General features: G+C 46.5%; 1 protein-coding gene across 1 annotated transcript in view; it reads right to left on the minus strand.

Moving 5' to 3' along the window:
- The window catches only part of LOC144139341 (uncharacterized), a 52355-nt gene that overhangs the window by 13786 nt on the left and 16177 nt on the right, over window positions 1-22392 (minus strand). Inside the window, exon 2 of the mRNA XM_077671717.1 lies at window positions 2675-2765. Within this exon, the coding sequence (XP_077527843.1) occupies window positions 2675-2693 (19 nt within the window). The 5' untranslated portion in view covers window positions 2694-2765. The remainder of the gene's footprint in view (window positions 1-2674; window positions 2766-22392) is intronic.

Below are 22392 nucleotides of genomic sequence, written 5' to 3' on the forward strand. Positions count from 1 at the left end.
GTCGCGAAGGAACCCTTGCAGGGTAGAGGTAAAAAGCTTTGCTTTAAAAAAGGCATTGGATTGCATTTTTTTTCTATCAGAAAACGGTTTCAGTGCGTGCGACGCTGAACATAGCGTTGTCTTCGCCACTCACAGGGTTGCAAAAGTCAGTGAACTTACGGAAGGCTACATTTCTAGGGCGTGTTGAAAGGCATGAATAATGTTGGATCATCCTCCACTAAGCAAAGCTAACCCGAAAGTTCAGAGGAGAAAATGCATAATTACCTCACAACAAAAGTGAACCAAATGAGAAAGCAAGGTCGAACCATCCAAGACCCGGTTTGATCAATGCATGCAGCTACAGAAAGTTCCAGGCAGCAAGGCAAGCATCGTCAAAAATGGGGGACTATATTGATGTTCACTTCCAATAAACTACAACCTTTTAGGCGACTATTCATCTATGTGTTTGTGATGGGGCACAAAGACATATTACTTTTGGTAATTTTCCACTGATAGTGGCTTAGCTAACGGCACCGGCCAACAAAACTGTAAATGCGACAAAAACATGCAGAGAGCAGGCGGAGACAGCGCGTAGTCGTTACGGCTAAGGCAAAGCCAACTTCCATAGCCACTCGTAGCTTAGATGAAACTGCAACCGCCGTCATAAAACCGAAAACAAGATGTTGCAGCCAAGTTTTCTGCACGCGGCATCATGGCAGTCGTATCTCGCGGTTCAATTAAAGGGGCCTTGCAGCACTCACCATCAACTACTCGGAATGTATTTTGGTGTAAAGTCTATTGTCCCAGCAAATCTCCTGCCACAAAAATTACGAAAAGCCGTTCACTATTAGCGAAACTACGCGCGATGAGAAATCTCTCATAATCATTCCCCCTCAACTCGACCGCGGACAACGCAACGAAAGCTGCGCGCTCTCTTCCGGAGGGGGGCGGCTCGCAGCGTTCTCTTCCGCGGCCTTCTATATATCACAGGCCGGGGAGTTTCTCCTTTTCTCCAAAACGTGGAGGGGTGTGTTTCCGGTGTGGTGCCATAAAAAAGCAGGCATAGCTGCCTGCTCGCAAGCGCACGCTCCGACTTGTAGGATGGGCACTCATAGCATCCTCAAGGCCGGCAAGAAGACGGCCAAGCCCGCGGTGCATGCGGACGTGAATTGGAACGAGGAGAACATTAAGGAGACCTTCCACCCGGTGGACAAGGACTACGGCTACATGCAGGTGGACGAACCCAAGACGCCTTTCAACTACAACATTAGCCACAACCAAGGACCTGTCAGTGCCGACGTCCTAGCTCAGAGAAGCTGCCCGCCAGTACATACCGTACGCAATGAAGATCAAAAGGGAAGAAGACCATTTCATGACAGCGAAAGAGCACCAGTTGGAGTTCGAGTTAGTCAAGCAGGCACGGGAGCGCCACAAGCTAGGCCTGGACAACTCTGACAAAGACGAGGACACAGAGACGGGGAAGCCGAAGGGAAAGCCTCCTGACGACAAGTCACCCAAGCGAAAGCTTCCCGGAGGCAAGGCTTCCGACAGAAAGGCGCCCGAAAGCAAAGCGAGCGTCGACAAGAAGCCATCCACTTCTACGAATTCATCTCTGCCATGCTCGTCGTAACTGCGTGATGTCTCTATTTCCACGCGCGTTAAAAACACAAAAATGGCAAAGGTGTGCGTACAGGTTCTGGCATAGAAGAGGTTGGTACACAGCGCAGACGACGGCGGATCGCCACAGGAAATGCGAAGAATAAGCCGCTAAGTTGACCAATGACAGCCGATCGGACAGCCATGGTCTCAATGACGTTGTTTGGGCCATGTCAGGGGTGCATAATGAGGAGAACTGAAGAGAGCTCGGTTGGTTTTTCCGTGTCTTTCACGGCGATTTGCGCGCTCACCGCTTCACATGCACGTGTAATATTTGGCTCAGGTATTCCTAGAAATGTAAGCTAAACGTCGCGCAGGTTTACTTGCACTCCTCAAAGAGTGTTGCAGGGTCCCTTTAAGGCGCTTCGATGCAGGACGGCGCTGACAAAGGAATTTGGCGCAACTGGGGTGGTTTGGCGCAGAATGGCACATGTAAACCTTGGCATTCAATGGCGCAAATGGTGCAGCCCTTCCACCCTTGAAATTGGCACCCTGCCATGGAAAACTGCTTACAGCTTTGGTGGTATATTCCCATATGGTTATACAGTAACCAAAAGACTAGACCAGAGACTACAAGCAAAGAGCGAATAGAAAAAAATAGCATTATAATACTATACTGTACATTTTATATCCCTCTTTTAGAAGATGCTAGCTCTGAACCACTCAACCGCTTCCTATACACTGGTCAATCGCTTTTAAATGTGTTGAAAACCATGTTTTCTTTCCATCGTTTCTTTTGTGGTACACTCACGAGCTCACTTACCAAGGGGCAGGTAACTCTGCGCTGCATAAATGCAGGAAAGAGCGCGTCCACAAGTGGACCGGTGGATGGTGCTGTGTTTCTCCCATATTGTTGGTAGAGAAGACCATGCAACTTGAGCTCCTCAGACAATAACGCTCCGTTCCACTAGCCTTTTTTTCTTGGTGAAATAAATGCAAGAACAACCCCTCTAGCCACTGTCGTGACAAGAGATCCGAAGTGCCTTCGCTCCAAGCTGCCCGACTGCGTGGTAATCGCATTGTGACCGTGTTGCCTCACCATTGGGCTGATGATCCATGATGTTAAAGGTCACAGCCCGGTTGACCTCTTGCAGGTTCCAGGTCAGCGGTCAGCTCCCCTTCCTCGGAACCTTATGCAGGGGTGAGACAGCTGAATCAGATTTGGGAGCAGTTTTTTGGAGCCGTGAAATCTCGATTTTGGAGCAGAACAAGCTTGATTTGTCACTGTAGGAGCCTAAAATGTCAACTTAGGAGCCTAAAAAATGAATGTTTTGGCAACTCAGGGGGTAAAACTGCCCTTTTTAATCAACCGATTAAAAAGGACTTTATTGAAAGGCTGTTTCAGTATTATGTCATAATACTGAAACAGCCTTCAATAAAGTTCTTTCAACCAGAGTATCACAAGGTACGAACTTCACTACATTGTAACAAACCCTTCTTAAATTCTTAGGCTTTCTGCATAGATAGCGTGCATAGATAGTTCCGTGGAAGATATCGAATTGACAAACTAAGCAATCGTAAGGCATTTTGTTATCAGGTGAATGCCGAAATTATTATTTTGTAATCCCAGAATAGGCGTTATGCACAAGTGCAGAGCCACGGCAAAGGTTGCGCAAAGCCAGGTGACAGTCACCGCACCCCACCTGCCCTCCCTTTTCAAGCCCCAAGGTGCGCGTTCACTACGATCGTAATTTGAGTAACGTTGGTATGTTTAGCCACCTCCCTTTTGGCATTAAATTTAACTAATCTAGATAGATGAATCATTACTACTAGCGTACAATAATAGACTGCACTGCTTGAACATTTTGCGGCTATGTAGCCTGCGTCGCCGCTTCTGCAGTGTCGATCATCCCATCCCCGCCAATCGCAAGCTCGCTGTCACAGGCAGCAATAACTCGGCGTTTTATAACACCGCAATGAGTCCGAAATTTTACTTCAAGCACGCACCGCGCCTCACACGGCGAATAACTCCCGTCTTTCGAGTCGTGCAGCTTCCCGCAACAGATGAAACGACTAAACGCAAACCCAGCCACCCCCATAACAAAAACCACAACAGAAGTCGGCGGAAAGCACTCTTCCTGAACCACGAGCAAGTGCATGCTTCGCCCGGCGGCCGCGTTTTCCAATCTTCACCACACCAAGATGGCGGTGCCCAGTATTGTCGTTCCGGAGATACGGCGCAGCAAAGACTGACGTTTTTTTATCAACTTGCACAAGTGGTTTGTCGCCTCAGTACACATAAGTATTTTTTTTTTCTACAGCACTTAATTTGCAATGGTTTTCGATGGTAAAACTTTAAAAACGCACATACTATAACATCTGCAACCCGACACTGTATACCTTTCGAAAAGGCTGCGTCTGCTGCAACCCGGGGCTTCCGAGCCGATTCCCCCCGAACTGGCTGCTGCGCCCCGCGGAAGTGACGTCCATTAACAAGAAAATTGCGTAATTGCATGAAACTGCAATTATTGCAATAGTATTGCATATATGTTTGGTTGTAACACACTAATATTACAATATTCAGGATTTATTTTTAATCTGAGTTTGATGTCTACTAATATGACGTCACTTAGTCAACGTGACGTCATACACATGCTTTGTAGATATTTGCATCATATTTTTCTCTGCGAAACTCGAGTTTGTTTTTGGTTTAGACACTGGGGTGAAGAAGTTGTGTAAATAAAGCACTTTTATAGATTTCCAACGGGTTTTACGGATGACCTACGGACGAGCGGCATGGAGAAGAGGCCGAATTCGATCGAAGGGCGAATTTTGGCGTTTTGGCCCCGTACTGGCATCCGTACGGGTAGAGTTCACTCTCGTACGGGCTGGGCTTGTCTGTTCCGTGGTACGTCTGTTCCGAGTTTGTTCCGATGGCCTGTTTCAAGTATTCCGGCTTCGCGCGGTGCCGAGGCAAGCAAGAATGTATGAACGTCGGCGTTGTGTGGAGTCGCTCACGAGTGGTGCGGTGCTGCGCTGTGTTTTCGTTTCGTATGAGGTGTTCCGCTCCAAGCCTGTGTCTCCGCGATTGTATCTTCTGCAGTAATTCACAGTCTCCAAAGTGCGATAACTATTCGTGGCAGCAACGCGAAGTGCTGGTCAGCGCTCGCGCAGTGTTTTCATATCAAATACGTACGCCGAACCAAATGTTGCTCCAAAATGTGCAATAAGGTACGAAGCCGACGAAGCTACGTGTTGCCTTCAAAACGCGACCCGATGTGTGCGGTGCGTCGTAGCTTTCCAGAGGTTTATTTTTTGTGTGAAGCTGCTGGCGCCGCAGTCATCGATGCTATCATCGCAGTTGTGTCGGTATCACAACGCGAGGCAAATATTTTGATACTGCTCCGTACTCGACTTGCAAGTGTCCAGATTCGTGTCGCAGCGGGAGTGTATACGCGAATAATCTAGAGCCTGATCAGCTAGCAATGGTGCGTCGCAGTGACAGCGAGTTCTTGTTCATGCGCTTCAACTTGCCGTGATCCCTGTCGTTACAAGCGTGGGCAAAAAATGCGCCGGATATCTGTCGTGAGCTACTGTGGCATTTTCCGTGTGTGTTGTGTTCGTGTGCTCCAAAATTTACGATGTCGCCAAACGTACGTGATCGTGCCCATTTATGACAGGCTAGCTGATGCGTCAGTGACTTCAGCAATAACAGGTGCTACGTGCTGTTTTGAACTGCTATACCTACATTCTAAGCATACCATCTAGGTGACTCTGCGTAGTTGCTGTTTCTATTTGCTCTAACCTCAGTTGCCTTGTTCATCTTTTTTGCAGGGTATTTTTATTTACGTGTACATGCAGCATATTAGCACTAAATCAACTTTACACATATATCTGTGCATGTCATAACCCTCTATGCAATCACGTGTGCAGGTGCTGCTGTAACGCTGCAGTATTTCATCAACTACTGTGCATGCTAGCAAAGACTGTTTACATGCTGTTCTGAACCATTGCTAACAGCCTGAATTTCCTTTAGTATTACTAACATACCTTTTTCTTTCTCACCTGCTGACTTCGTGTTGCTTTTAAAAGGAATTGATGATTTAACGCTGCGTCTAAAGGTATGGCGGACAAACTTGCAAAAAACGTAATACACGGGATATACCTGCAAAATTTCTCAATGGCCCAAAGCATGTACACTGATCGAACAGGCTAAAAGTATGTCTGACATGCTCCACACTCTTCGTCTGCCCCTCAACGCAGTCATGCTTGATTTTTACCCAACCGGCAAGACCACTTCTGTTCACTGACGAGCCAGGGTCACTGTCGCGCCCACTTCACCACATATGGTGAAAGCAGTTTGTTCTGATTTTTACCCAACAAACCAAACCACTTCCACTCACTAACTAGCCGTGTAGAGTCTGTTAATAATTAATCATTACTAATAATTTTAAAAAATCCAGATGTAACTCTAGCGATGGTGAAGGCTGTAGTGAAATTCTGGGGTGGACGACTTTTACGGCGCTTGTGGGTTTCAGTGCATTTGGACTAAGAACGGCTTTCACTGGGTGGAAGCCCTAGCATTCTTCTGCTCACAAATCCATAAAATATTTCTGTCTCTTTGTTTAGTGCAATACATAATTGAGGCCATTGAAAAGCACCATCAGAGAAACATGAGAAACCGTTGCTTTTGCCTCCGTGGAATGAACCAAGGTATACCCGCTAGGTATATCTGCATCTAAGCATACATTGGGTGCTACTGCGCAGCCGACTGGTACTCGTTGGCAAACCTGCTTCTCACACAACGCAAACACATGCCTGTTGCATGCGGCCTGTGCGCATTTTGTTTATCTGCGTGGAATAGAATGGCTGTGCCAGCAGGAAATAATTCACGAAGCACTGCAGGGCAGTGCAACAGTCGCCAGAAAAAATTTCCATTGGCAGACTCGCATACTCGAATGGCAACTGGCAGGCTCCTTGGTTCAACACAGTGGGTAATTCCAGTGTGCCACCAATGCAACAAGTCTCTCCATATTATCAGGAGATTCAAATATAGGTTAACAAGGGTGGCGTGACAACTGTCGCCGTGCTGAAAAATGCCACAACAGGGGCTGTATTGTGCACAGATTGCCACTCCCATCCCACTGAGTTGTGCCAGCTTCCAAGTTTACCCTGTATCATTTCAAATTAACTGACGTTTGCTGGTGTTTGATAGATGCAAGCACCAGTAAAGTGTGTCTGTCATCTTTAGCGCTAAAATCATGTTCTCAAGGGGAAACCGAGTTTAACGAGGTTGCGGACATGAAAGCTGGCAGTGCTCATGGGGGTCGTAGCAGAAAAGTTGCAGCATGGTGTTGTGCTATTTTTGCTATGTTGATGTTGTAAAGCGCATGGTATTTATATGGGTCATACGTTTCAAACAAGGCACTAGCTGGAAGTCGTTGCTCTGTCTCTTCCCTTTGTTACACTTTGTAGTCGTGCTCTTTGTTTGCAAAAATTACTAGAAACTAGGTAGTGTAATTATAATTATAGAACTAATTTTCTGTGAAGGAAATGCTGCCTTGTGCCTGCTAAAGGATATCCACTCTTTTGGCTACACACATCGTAAGACAAGATAGCAACGCAATACTCTACAGAGCCCGTGCACAAGCTGCTGCCTTCCATTGGTCTGACCCACAGAATTGACAGGAGCAGCTCCCTCCCCAGGACTGATCCTGAGCCAAGGTTCTGGCTCGCTCATGCCCCTCAACTTCACAGAAGTCAATGAAACCTTGCTACACAGGCTGCGGATTGGAGTAGCATTGACCTGAAAGTATCTGCACACAATCGGATGCGAGGACAGCCCAGACTGCCTTCTGCGTAAGGCTGTACAGAGACAATTGATCATTTGCATAGTGTTTGACCAAGGTATCCTAGTGAATGAAAAGACATTGAAGCAGCCTTACTACGCTTGAATGCTTACCCTCTGTCTGAACGAAAGATTTTGGGCACGTGGGCTGACACGAAGAAGCAAGATCGAGCTGTCAAATCGCTGCTTCTCCTGTCAGGACTCTTGGGTCTACGTGGTGAAATTTCACAAACTGCGGAACTTTTTTTTTATGGTCGGTAAATATGTTATGTGAATTATGCACTGATTAGCCTGTGCGCCCCATTGCATGTTATACATGCTTTAAGTGTACAAAGTTCATTGGTTGATTTCACTGTCATTTCTCATACCCTCAGCAGTACCCTCCTTGCCCCAGTGGGATTTACGTAGGAGGCCCAAGTTCTGTTTCTCAGGCTGGCCTCTTCTCCTTTCAAAAATCTTTTACTCTCTCTACCTCTCTCTTGCCAGCATGCCAGGTGTTTGTAACGGTTTACTAGGATTCGCAACGGTCAACATACGATAAAAATTTCTTATGAAGACTTTCATTGCTGAAGTTCACTGCACTCAGTCTACTAGGGTGTTTGGCGCACAATAGTAATTATTACTGCAGACAGCCTACAGACAACCTACAGTTCTTAAAGCCCACATCTAAATCCTGCCATGGACTCGTTCTTGCCTTCACTTCGATAAGGCTGTCACCAATTGGTTGATCAGCCGAACATGCCGGAAGGGATGTTTTTCTGCGCTCTGAATTAATGTTTGATCAACGTGCATACATTAAAGCATTTGTGCTGGTTCTTCCTTTTTATCTCTTGACACCCAGTGCAACCAATGGGCTGGTAAAAGCTGTGGCTTGTAATATGTGTTTCCAGTTCATAATGGTGCATTCTGCTTGTTGCCAAGGCCAACTGCAGAGAAGTTCTTAAGTTCTAATGCAGTGCTGGCGATGGTCTTTTGTGGGCTATAAAATCAAAATGTACTGGTTGTTGATCAAATAAAGTGAGTCAATTTTAAATGTTTCTTCCCAATGCCTGATGTGTTTTCTTGGAGGTTGTGTGTTTGCTAGTCCTTTTGGGAACAGTTGGGCATGTATGGCTCATGTGTTGGCCATGAGACTAATCAGCATTTGAAGGTTCATGGGGCAGGTACAACTTGTACAGCTGGTGAGCGAAGGGATATAACTATTAAATTTTCGATTTTCTTGCAACATGTCACTAGCATACAACAATTAGGATTTATAATTTAGCTGCAGTTCTTTTTTACGACAATACTGCTATTGTGCCCATTATAAAATGAATAATGATTACAACCAGCCGCCATACGTTGCTGGCAGTAATGTGTGCGGCGTCATCAGAAAACATCATATCATAGTTACTCCCGCCGTTTACCACGCACGTGTGCACGTGTTTTGCGATGAGCGTCCGGCGTCGTCCTGGCTTGCGCGTGATGCTCGGAAAAATACCAAGGAAACAGTCACGTGCGTCCGCGCCACAAGGATGAGCACAAGACAGCTCGCAGAAGCCCAGCTCGCGAGGCCGGTTCTAGCGCGTGCCGACGCGTTCCACTTTTGGAGGAATGCTTTTGGAGGAATGGGAAAGCCTGCGGACAAAGCAATCCGGGTCAGCCAGTCATGCATGCGGAAGACAGATGGATATGACGATGACTACTACTGCGACCGTGAGAAGCGACGAAGGAACACGTAAATAAACAAATTTCGCAATACGTGGTGGTGTCATTCAGTGCTTACATAAAAAGAAATCCTCCAGCTTCACCTTGCGTCACTTACTGCAAGTTTCGCCAATTTTAAAGACGAAGGTGTAACATCAAACGCGAAAAGTGACTATATATTCGTGGCCGTCAGCGGGGCCACCGCTGTATGGAATGGTGTACGACTTGAACTCATTTCGCCAGAGCAGCAGCCAAATCCTCTCACCACGGCGCAAAACCGACACCTTGGCAGAATGGAACCTTGCTGCCACGTGCTGCCATGTACACGTGGCAGCACGTATACGTGTAAACGGGTGCGCACACGGTGAACTTCAGCGTGATGAGCATCCAGTCTGCTTGTCAGAAAACGAAGGCCTGTATGATTCTTTCTTTTTGGACAACAAACGTCACATGGTTGGCCGGTTCTTCATCACTTGCAGTGGTAGGCTACAGGAAAGCTGTTGCTATGACCACAAGCACTACTTACATGACGTTTGTATACAATTATGTGCAACAACGCTTTTATCAATCCGGTGTTGACAGGAGCTGTGGGCACAGTTTATGTGGAAGACCATTGTTGGCGCTACATTTGCTGCCCTTACCAGCGTGTGGTACAGCGCTGTGCTCTGCCTCACATAATGTGGGGGTGTGACGAACACAGAGTGAGGGGTTACCCACCGGAACTACCACAACATGTCGTGCAAAATATGAACTCCCCGACTAGGGAGCTCCAACTCATGGTGATCCAGCAGCTGGAGACAGCTCTGGCCAGGCAGAAGCGCGGGCGGCTTCCCGATCACGTCAATGGTCGGACCCCCCAGCGCCGACGCCTCCGGCCGGACGCGGCCCCGACTCCGGATCGGCTCTAACACAAACAGCCGACGGTGAGGGCGGAAACCTGTGTGGTGATCCCCCCCCAACGATACTGCAGGATAACCAATAAAAGTCCTTTCTCTCTCTCTCTCTCTCTCGCTATTTATTAATTACGAGCACAATTTTTACAACGGTGTGTGAAGTTGGTGAAATGAAGTACAGTGTGTCGATTGATCGGTGCTTCCTGCTTCGGCTGCTTCGGCGTGATTCTTTCCAGGCCATCACTAACAAGGGTGGCAACGTTTGCATGTGCTTGTGCCAGAAGCCACATTTTTTTACACTTTGTGATCAGTACTTGTAGCACTACTGTATCCCTTGCAACTTTGGAAGCTCGGAAAATTCGGTACAACATGACCAAATATACAGAGTTGTAGGCACCACGAAAAGAGGCATTAACACGCGTTTACTCCAAACATCTTTTTGTTACATCCAATATAATTCAGACCTCTTTTGTCCCAGCTGTGCAGATTTCACCCCTTAAAATAAGGCACCTGCTGGTCTTTTTATGCACAAAAAGTATGGTGAGGTTGCAAAACATTTCAGGCTGCTGCGCCATAACTACACGGACAAAAACGCTAGTGTTCAGCGGCGCGTACTAGAGTTCACCAGAGCCACTAAATAAGCTCATATAGTGGAAGATCAAGTGCACTGGGCACGAGTATCAGGCCCAAGAGAACTCTTGTCAAATGAGGGCCTTTAGAGGTATTACTTCCGCCTGTTCTTCTAGGACGCGGGTTCGATTCCCGGCCGCGGCAGTCGCTTTTCTGATGGAGGCGAAAAGCAAAAATGCCCGTGTGTACGAGATTTCGGCGCACGTTAAAGATCCCCAGGTGGTCAAAATTAATCCGGAGCGCGCGCCTCATCGCCTGCAGCGTTGCGTAGGCGCGTTAAACCGTAAAATCAATCAATCAAATCAATTGCCTATTCTTCTCCCCACAAAAGACACAGATTCTGTGATCTAAATGGGATCGCGCAAGTAGCCTTCGTGCAACACTATTTAGACCTTTGCCGGCAGTCTGCCAGTGCCCACGTTTGAGGACACAGAACCGTTCTTCCCTATTGAGCCACAGCAGAACCTGATGGCGTGAGGTGGGGCGCGCACACACCTTCCAAAATAAAAAAGAAAGAAAGAAGTGCGGTTACAAAAGCCGACGACTTAAACGTGCAACACAATCCTCCGAATCCTCGGATTCACTCGGAGTGGTTTTGCCTTGCCCGCAGGAGTGCAGTTATCAGCCTGAGCTTACGGCACGTACAAAAAGCGCGTGCTTTTCATCGTAAACACAGCCGACCTAAACATGAGTGCCGGCACGGCCACTTTGCACGGCCGGCATGGTACTTCGTACTAGTTTCGGCGATCAACAAGGACGACCAAATTCAAGAAATAATAACAAAAAACAGATGACGTCACTTCCGTGGGGCGCTCCAGCCAGCCGCGATCGGGCGAGGCTGGAGCACCCCGGGGGAAAGGATCCCCGGGGTGCAGCAGCCTTTGCCTTTCGAAAGGCTGTATCCTTTACAAAGGCAAAGGCTGCTGCACCCCGGGGATCCTTTCCCCCGGGGTGCTCCAGCATCGCCCGATCGGGGCTGGCTGGAGCGCCCCACGGAAGTGACGTCACCTGTTTTTTGTTATTATTTCTTGGATTTGGTCGTCGTTGTTGATCGCCGAAACTAGTACGAAGTACCATGCCGGCCGTGCAAAGCGGCCGTGCCGGCACTCATGTTTAGGTCGGCTGTGCTTTTCATTGTTTACGATGAAAAGCACGCGCTTTTTGTACGAGCCGTAAGCGCAGGCTGATAACTCTCCTCCTTGGTACATCGGCTGTCGTTCGGTACGTGTTGTATTATCTACGGCGCACCTGCGGGCAAGGCAAAACCACTCCGAGTGGAGGATTCAGAGGATTGTGTTGCAGGTTTAAATTCGCCGGCTTTTGTAACCGCACTTCTTTCTTTCTTTTCATTTTGGAAGGTGTGTGCGCACCCCATCACACCATCAGGTTTGATCTGCTATGGCTCAATAGGGAAGAATGTGTCCTCAAACGTGGGCACTGGCTGAAGACTCTGCCGGCAAAGGTCTAAATAGTGTTGCATGAAGGCTGCTTGCGCTCCCATTTAGATCATAGAATCTGTGGCTTTTGTGGGGAGAAGAATAGGCCGAAGGAATACCTTTGAAGGTCCTCATTTGACAAGAGTTCTCTTGGGTCTAGATTACTGGTGCCCAGTGCACTTGATCTTCCACTCTGGTGCACTGTAGTACGCGCCGCTGAACACCAGCGTTTTTGTCCGTATAGTTTTGGCGCAGCAGCCTGAAATGTTTTGAAACCTCACCATATTTTCTGTGCATAAAAAGACCAGCAGGTGCCTTATTTTGGGGAGTGAAATCAGCACAGCTGGGACAAAAGAGGCCTGAATTTTATTAGATGTGACAAAAAGATGTTTGGAGTAAACGCGTGTTAATATGCCTCTTTTCGTCGTGCCTACAACTCTGTACATTTGGTCATGTTGTACAAACTTTTCCGAGCTTCCAAAGTTACAAGGTACACTGCAGTGCTACAAGTACTGATCACAATTAAAGTGTCAAAAAATTTGGCTTCTGGAACAAGCCCAACTTTGCCACCCTTGTTAGTGATGGCCTGGAAAGAATCACGCCGAAGCAGGAAGCACCGACCAATCCAGGAGATACACTGTACTTTCACCAACTTCACACACCGTTGTAAAAAATTGTGCTGGTAACTAATAAACAGCGAGAGCACAGCGCTGTACCACACGCTGGTAAGGGCAGCAAATGTAGCGCCAATATAGTCTCCCACATAAACTGTGCCCACAGCTCCTGTCAACACCAAATTGATAAAAGCGTTGTTGCATATAATTTGTATACAAACGCCATGTAAGTAGTGCGCATGTTGTTTCTGGTCATAGCAGCAGCTGTCCAACAGCCTACCACTGCAAGTGATGAAGAACCGGCCAACCATGTGACGTTTGTTGTCCAAAAAGAAAGAAGCATACAGGCCTTCGTTTTCTGACAAGCAGACTGGATGCTCATCACGCTGAAGTTCCCCAGCAGTCAGAGCTGTGTGTGCGCATCCGTTTACGCGTATACGTACTGCCACGTGCACCTGCAGCTGGCAGCACGTGGCAGCAAGGTTCCATTCTGCCAAGGTACCGGTTTAGCGCCGTAGTGAGGGGATTTGGCTGCTGCTCTGGCGAAATGAGTTCAAGTACACCAGTCCATACAGCGGTGGCCCCGCCGAGGCCACGTATATGTACGGTCAGTTTTCGCGTTTGATGCTACACCTTCGTCTTTAAAACTGGCGAAACTTGCACCAAGTGACGCAAGGCGAGCTGGAGGATTTCTTTTTAGATCCTCCTGAAGCACTGAATGACACACCACCACGTATTGCGAAATTTGTTTATTTACGTGTTCCGTCGTCGCTTCTCACTGTGGCAGTAGTAGTCATCGTCATATAAGGTCCCTAAAATTATCGTCATATCCATCTTCCGCATGCATGACTGGCTGACCCGGATCGCTTTGTCCGCAGGCTTTCCCATTCCTCCTAAAGTGAAATGCGTCGGCACGCGGTAGAACCGGCTTCGCGAGCTGGGCGTCTGCGAGGTGTCTTGTGCTCATCCTTGTGGCGCAGACGTACGTGACTGTTTTCCTGGTATTTTTCCGAGCACCACGGGCAAGCCAGGTTGATGCCGCACGCTCATCGCAAAACGCGTGCACACGTGCGGGGTAAACGGCGGGAGTAACTATGACATGATGTTTTCTTGATTGATTGATTGATTGTAGGCTTTAACGCGCCGACGCAACGCAGGCGATGAGGCGCGCCGTAGTGGAGGGCTCCGGATTAATTTTGACCACCTGGGGATCTTTAACGTGCGCCGAAATCTCGTACACACGGGCGTTTTTGCTTTTCGCCTCCATCAGAAAAGCGGCCGCCGCGGCCGGGAATCGAACCCGCGACCTCGTGCGCAGCAGCGCAACGCCTTAGCCACGACATGATGTTTTCTGATGACGCCGCACACATTACGGCCAGCAACGTATGGCGGCTGGTCGTAATTACTATTAATTTTATAATGGGCACAATAGCAGTACTGTCGTAAAAAAGAACTGCAGCTAAATTATAAATCCTAATTGTTGTATGCTAGTGACATGTTGCAAGAAAATCAGAAATGTAATAGTTATATCCCTTCGCTCACCAGCCGTACAAGTTGTACCTGCCCCATGAACCTTCAAATGCTGATTAGTCTCAGGGCCAACACATGAGCCATACATGCTCAACTGTTCCCAAAAGGACTAAGCAAACACACAACCTCCAAGAAAACACATCCGGCATTGGGAAGAAACATTCAAAATTGGCTCACTTTATTTGACCAACCACCAGTACATTTTGCTTTTATAGCCCACAAAAGACCATCGCCAGCACTGCATTATGGCTGAAGAACTTTTCTGCAGTTGGCTTTGGCAACAAGCAGAATGCACCATTATGAACTGGAAACACATATGACAAGCCACAGCTTTTACCAGCCCATTGGTTGCACTGGATGTCAAGAGATAAAAAGGAAGAACCAGCAAAAATGCTTTAATGTATTTAATGTATGCACAATGATCAAACATTAATTCAGAGTGTAGAAAAACATCCCTTCCAGCATGTTCGGCTGATCAACCCATTTGTGACAGCCTTATCGAAGTGAAGGCAAGAACGAGTCCGTGGCAGGATTTCGATGTGGGCTTTAAGAACTGTAGGCTGTCTGCAGTCATAATTACTATTGTGTGCCAAACACCCTAGTACACTGAGTGCAGTGAACTTCAGCAATGAAAGTAGTCATAAGAAATTTTTATCGTATGGTGACCGTTGCGAATCCTAGTAAACCATTACAAGCACCTGGCATGCTGGCAAGAGAGAGGTAGAGATAGTAAAAGATTTTTGAAAGGAGAAGAGGCCAGCCTGAGAAACTGAACTTGGGCCTGCTACTTAAATGCCACTGGGGCAAGGAAGGTACTGAATACTGAGGGTATGAGAAATGACAGTGAAATCAACCAATGAACTTTGTACACTTAAAGCATGTATGGGGCGCAGAAACAGACTAATCACTGCATAATTCGCATAACTTACTTACCGACCATAAAAAAAAAGTTCCCCAGTTTGTGAAATTTCACCACATAGACCCAAGAGTCCTGACAGGACAAGCAGCGATTTGACAGCTCGATCTTCTTCTTCGTCTCAGCCCACGTGCCAAAAATCTTTCGTTCAGACAGAGGGTAAGCATTCAAGCGTAGTAAGGCTGCTTCAAGGTCTTTTCACCCACTAGTATACCTTGGTCAAAAACTATGCAAATGATCAATTGTCTCTGTACAGCCTTACACAGAAGGCAGTCTGGGCTGTCCTCGCGTCCGATTATGTGCAGATACTTTCAGGTCAATGCTACTTTAAGCCGCAGCCTGTGTAACAAGGTTTCATTGACTTCTGTGAAGTTGAGGGGCATGAGCGAGCCAGAACCTTTGCTCGGAATCAGTCCTGGGGAGCTGTTCCTGTCAATTCTGTGGGTCAGACCAATGCAAGGCAGCAGCTTGTGCACGGGCTCTGTAGAGTATTGCATTGCTATCTTGTCTTATGATGTGTGTAGCCAAAACAGTGTATATCCTTTAGCCGGCACAAGGCAGCATTTCCTTCACAGAAAATTAGTTCTATAATTGTAATTACACTAGCTAGTTTCTAATAATTTTTTCAAACAAAGAGCACGACTACAAAGTGTAACAAAGGGAAGGGACAGCAACGACTTCCAGCTAGTGCCTTGTTTGAAACGTACGACCCATATAAATACCATGCGCTTTATAACATCAACATAGCAAAAACAGCACGACGCCATGCTGCAACTTTTCTGCTACGACCCCCATGAGCACTGCCAGCTTTCATGTCCGCAACCTCGTTAAACTCGGTTTCCCCTTGAGAACATGATTTTAGTGCTAAAGATGACAGACACACTTTACTGGTGCTTGCATCTATCAATGAAACACCAGCAAACGTCAGTTAATTTGAAATGATACGGGGTAAACTTGGAAGCTGGCACAACTAGGTGGGATGGGAGTGGCAACAAAAATCTGTGCACAATACAGCCCTGTTGTGGCATTTTTCAGCACGGCGACAGTTGTCATACCGCCCTTGTTAACCTATATTCGAATCTCCTGATACTATGGAGAGACTTGTTGCATTGGTGGCACACTGGAATTACCACTGTGTTTAACCATGGAGCCTGCCAGTTGCCATTCGAGTATGCGAGTCTACCGATGGAAACTTTTTCTGGCGACTGTTGCACTGCCCTGCAGTGCTTCATGAATTATTTCCTGCTTACACAGCCATTCCATTCCACGCAGACAAACAAAATGCGCACAGGCCGCATGCAACAGGCATGTGTTTGTGTTGTTGTGTGGGAAGCAGGTTTGCCAACGGGTACCAGTCGGCTGCGGAGTAGCACCCAATGTATGCTTAGATGCAGATATACCTAGCGGGTCCACCTTGGTTCATTCCACGGAGGCAAAAGCAACGCTGTCTCATGTTTCTCTGATGGTGCTTTTCAATGGCCTCAACTTTGCATTGCATTAAACAACGAGACAGAGAAATATTTTATGGATTTGCGAGCAGAAGGATGTTAGGGCTTCCACCCCGTGAGAGCCGTTCTTAGTCCAAATGCACTGAAACCCACAAGCGCCGTCAAAGTCGCCCACCCCGGACTTTCACTACCGCCTTCACCATCGCTACAGTTACAACTGGATTTTTTTAATTATTAGTGACGATTAATTATTAACAGTGACTCTACATGGCTAGTCAGTGAGTGGAAGTGGTTTGGTTTGTTGGGTAAAAATCAGAACAGACTGCTTTCACTATATGTTGTGAAGTGGGCGTGACAGTGACCCTGGCTCGTCAGTGAGCAGAAGTGGTTTTGCCGGTTGCGTAAAAATCAAGCATGACTGCGTTGAGGGGCAGACGAAGAGTGTGGAGCACGTCAGACATACTTTTAGCCTGTGCGATCAGTGTACGTGCTTTGTGCCATTGAGAAATTTAGCAGGTATATCCCGTGTATTGTTTTTTACAAGTTTGTCCGACATAAGCGTTAAATCATTCATTCCTTTTAAAAGCAACACGAAGCCAGCAGGTGAGAAAGAAAAAGGTATGCTAGTAATACTAAAGGAAATTCAGGCTATTAGCAATGGTTCAGAACGACATGCAAACAATCTTTGCTAGCATGCACAGTAGCTGACGAAATACTGCAGGGTAACAGTAGCACATGCACATGTGATTACAAAGAGGGTTATGGCATGCACAGGTAAGTGTGTAAGCTTGATTTAGTGCTAATATGCTGCGTGCACACGTAAATAAAAATACCCTGCAAAAAAGATGAACAAGGCAACTGAGGTTAGAGCAAATAGAAACAACAACTACACAGGGTCACCTAGATGGTATGCTTAGAATGTAGATACAACAGTTCAACACAGCACGTAGCATCTGTTATTGCTGAAGCCACTGACGCATCACCTAGCCTGTAATAAATGGGCACGATCACGTACGTTTGGCGACATCGTAAATTTTGGAGCACACGAACACAACACACACGGAAAATGCCACAGTAACCCACGACAGATATCCGGCGCATTTTTTGGCCATGCTTGTAACGACAGGGATCACGGCAAGTTGAAGCGAACGAACGAAAACTCGCTGTCACTGCGACGCACCATTGCTAGCTGATGGGGCTCTAGATTATTCACGTATACACTCCTGCAGCGACACGAATCTGGACACTTGCAAGTCGAGTACGGAGCAGTATCAAAGTATTTGCCTCGCGTTGTGATACCGACACAACACCGTGTATAACAATGACTGTGATGATAGCATCGATGACTGCGGCGCCAGCAGCTTCACACAAACAAACCTCTGGAAAACTATGACGCACCACACACATCGGTCACGTTTTGAAGGCAACACGGTGCTTCGTACTTCACTGCACATTTTGGGGCAACATTTGGTTCTGATACGTACGTATTTGATATGACAACATTGCGCTCTGCGCAAGCGCTGACCAGCACTTCGCGTTGCTGCCACGAATAGTCATCGGACTGTGAATTACTGCAGAAGATACAAGCGCGGTGACACAGGCTTGGAGCTGAACACCTCATAGAAACGAAAACACAGCGCAGCACCGCACCACTCGTGAGCGACTCCGCACAACGCCGACGCTCGTACATTCTTGCTTGCCTCGGCACCGCGCGAAGCTGGAATATTTGAAACAGGCCAACAGAACAAACTCGGAACAGACGTACCACGGAACAGACAAGCCCGTACTAGAGTGAACTCTACCCGTACGTAGGCCAGTACGGGGACAAAATTCGCTCTTCGATGGAATTCGGCCTCTTCTCCATGCCGCTCGTCCGTAGGTCATTCGTAAAACCCGTGGTAAATCTATAAAAAGTGCTTTGTTTACACAACTTCTACGCGAGTGTCAAATAACAAACTCGAGTTTCGCAGAGAAAAATATAATGCAAACATCTACAAAGCATGTCTATGACGTCACGGTGACTAGGTGATGTCATATTAAAAGACAATAAACTCAGGCGAAAAATAAATCTTGATACTGTAATATTAGTGTGTCACTGCCGAAAATATATGCAACACTATTGAAGTAATTGCAATTAAATGCAGTTACGCAATTTTTTTGTTGACGTACGTCACTTCCGTGGGGCGCAGCAGCCAGTTCGGGGGGAATCGGCTCGGAAGCCCCGGGTTGCAGCAGACGCAGCCCTTTACAAACAGCATCGCCTTGGAGATGCTGGAAAGGTATGGCGTAAGTAAACACTTTTCCCGACTGAAACTGACGGGAGCGTTAAAATCCTTGGCTTTCGACTGTTTTGGAGCAGTTTGGCACAATTTTTGCAATTTTCAAGCTTTCGAAACAGCCTGGAGCAGGAAAGGAAAACAAATTTTTATCGAAACAGCTGCGCAGCTGTCTCACCCCTGCAAGTTATAAAAATGCTACCTAGAGATAGGAAGGACGTGGCACGGGGGATGTAGGTACAAAACTGGCCAGAGACGACGCGGGAAAGGAAACGATCTACTGACCAAGCCTCCACAACAGGCTGAAGTGCCTGCAAGTAAATCAAGTAGACACCCAGTATGAAAGAAACGTGATATTATAACGAATAAATGCTCCCAAGGTATTCAGCTTTTAGGGATGCAGAGGACACCAAAATATTTTTTCAAGCCAATCTAGTTTAGTGGCGGCCCTAGCAAAAATTCTGATAGAAACTTGTATTAGTCCTATGCATTTTTGTATGTATTAGTCATACAACAAACTTGTATCAGTTTTATAAGTTTCATGTATAAGATGTCTAATACAAAAGAACCTATTAGTTTTTATTAGTATACAAATACAAATGGACCCACAAAGTGCGATTGCCTATATTTTTATTTTTCCCGAAAATCACAAGACAAAAGGTTGAAATGATCGCCCTTAGGCAATAATTATTTTTGGTACAATATTATGAAGCGTTTTGTTCACTGGTAAATCTCCGTAAATCTCTAACCGAATTATTATGCAAAATAGGTCAACATAGTTTTGTTTCACTTTCCCTCCTAAAAAATGAGCTGCTATCACAGACATGAAGAGAGCTGATGGGAGCGGGAAGCACTTGATCCAGCGGCGCAATCAATGGGCGGAGCCACGAAGACCCGTGACGTCATAAATAAAAAATAAAATCCGCTTTTACTAGGCGGAGCCACAAAAGCCCGTGACGTCATAACAAAAATAAGAAAGAAAACAGACCAGGTGAACGCCACAAAATTTCGCTTTTTGTTTTTTTATTATTTTTATTTTTACGAAAAGCAGTGTCAGCCGATGTTGTGGCTGGGAGTTCGGTGGCATTCTCGGCGTTTGTTTTACGAGAAGCGGCGGCGCGGAATCGTGGAGGAATCTCGATATGATGGCTCGATGCACTGCGGGCACCACCAAGTTCCAAAATGTGTTTGTGTGTCCGCCTTGTTTCAGCTGATCAGTTGGGGATTTCCGTCGATGTTTACATACGTGCGTGAAGTGGGTGGTGCGTTAGGGCCCGGTGGACAGCACTTGTGTTCGATGATGCGTTTGTGTGCTTGTCCGTTTTGTTATTTGATCAGTTGGTGCGTGCTTGGAGTGCACAGGTGATGCGCCAGGGCAACTGCTTTGAACGTTTTGCTTTTTTTTTTTTCTGTGGAAGTTCTGCGGTGTTGTGCCGCAGCTATGACGTGTGTTTCTACGTCTGCCCAGTTTCAGCTCATCAAATTGGTGCTTTCAAACTGGGTGATGCGCTAAGGCACCGCTTCAATTTTTTAAACTCCCTTGAGAAGTGATGCGAAGCTTGCTCCAGCAGTGTGCAATTATGATTACTACCCTTTGTCCTGTGAAGGACTACGTACGTGCGCTGTTGGTTTGATAAAAACTGTACGCGGTGGTTTGTTTACGTACAATATCGTCAGTAGACTGAAGTCAATTACAAAATCGTTACACTAGAGTTTCCTTTGTGCGGTAAATGTCGTCATACCCGCTGTTAGCAACCGGCGAGGATGCGACTACGTTGAAACAATATGCTAAAAGGAAACACTCCCTTATGACCTAGCACTAGTTCGATCTACAACTTTAGGTTCATTTGGTGCAGTAATGACATCGTTCAGAAATGCATACCCGAGAGAAAATGTGTGCTAGCACCAGCTGCTTTATGGTTAAATTCACAGCTGTTCTCCGCTGGTACGGTTCGCTGGGAACAGCAGCGACTTTAACCATCAACGAGATCGTACCAGCTGATATTTACTCTTGGGTACAGATCACAATTCAAATCCGTCAGATCCACTTCACCTATACGTGGAACGTCGAAGGGTAATAAGTACAATTGCATAGCCCTTAGATAGCATTGTTGGCATGCTGCTCATAATTTTCTTGATTTCTGAAGCAATCAATAACCTGAATGTTAACGTAACACAAGTACAATGCGCATATTCAGCTAATCTCCAGAATTAAAACAATCAGCGTTTCTCTTTTGTTAGAAATTAGCCTAGTGGTCATTAACAGGGTGACTGCAATGCACACAGAAAACCGTTAAGGGAAAGTAGCAATGTGAACGCTGCATTCATGTGGATATGCATAGCACTTAAATACTGACCCGTTCCGCACGTTAACGGAAACAAATTATGTGCATTTTAGAAGTGTCACTTTCAGCAATGTCTAACGTGTGTACCATGCCTGAAATCATGACGATGTCAGGAGGTTAGCTTTAAAACGTGTGACGCATTTGAAACAAGGGTTCATTTAACTCCGTATTTAATATCATTGTGTGTTACTATGAAGGGATGAAAAAGTGAACGGGATGAGGCATTTATATAATGACAGAATCGCCATGTTATGAGGAATACCGTGAGCCTAGGCATACTTTAACAAAAGTGAGTTGGCAAATTAGTGTGTGACATTTAAAGTGCCATAGGGCTCTTGACATTGAAAGGAACTACAGGCAGTTCTGAAACATTTTAGCAGAAAATGGGGGAGGGGTACGTATACACAGACAGTGTGGATGTTTATATGCAGGCTTTGAACAAAACAAGCAAGTTGGCTAATGAACACAGCTTTTGTTGTGAAGTAAAACGAAAAGAATCTCTCATTAGTCTTGGATTACCATTCGTGCTAACTGTGATGGCAGCGCTTATATCTTTCAAGTGCATTGTCACAGTTTCTGCACTCTCATTCGCCACGTGGCTTGACAAAGAGGGTTTAACAAAAGTTTCCCAGCACGCCTTCTAGTACACCAGTGCTCCTTTGTAAAGGAAGCTGCGCTAATCGGTCAGGTTGCATCTCGAGCAGCAGAAAGACGTGCCTGTATTGTGCCTCGTCTTCTTAGCACTGTTCAAAATGCAGTGCTGTTTGTTCACAGTCAGAAGCAAGGTGTTTCCTGATGACCTGATGGCTTTTCTTACCAATGGCCAGGGCCTTTCGCTTGAGCAGCTGTTGTAAGGGAATTTCTTAGCAGCAATCTACTGCACAAAGTAATCAGCTCACTTAAAATGACACAGGCCTCAAGCCGCTTGATAGCGTAATCCAGAGCCAAAAGGCCTGTGCAGTAGTAGACAAAACTCTAAACTTTTTCTGTGGGGCTGCGGTTAAAGCTGATGAGCTTTGAGATATGCTTATTGTAGTTGTGGCATCGTGAGGTTCTGGCTGTGCTTCAGTGGGCCCTAGTCTGATTTCTCCTGCATAAGTGTTGGGCACGCACGTCATAGATACAAAAGGTCCATTGAGCTAACTTACAGGACGCTGTAGGAATGAAGTGTCACCGTGCCTAAAAGACAGTGCAA

This window comes from Haemaphysalis longicornis, unplaced genomic scaffold, assembly GCF_048455015.1.
Source record: "Haemaphysalis longicornis isolate Haplotype H1 unplaced genomic scaffold, Haemaphysalis longicornis Haplotype H1 scaffold_5, whole genome shotgun sequence".
Classification (NCBI taxonomy): Eukaryota; Metazoa; Arthropoda; class Arachnida; order Ixodida; family Ixodidae; genus Haemaphysalis; species Haemaphysalis longicornis.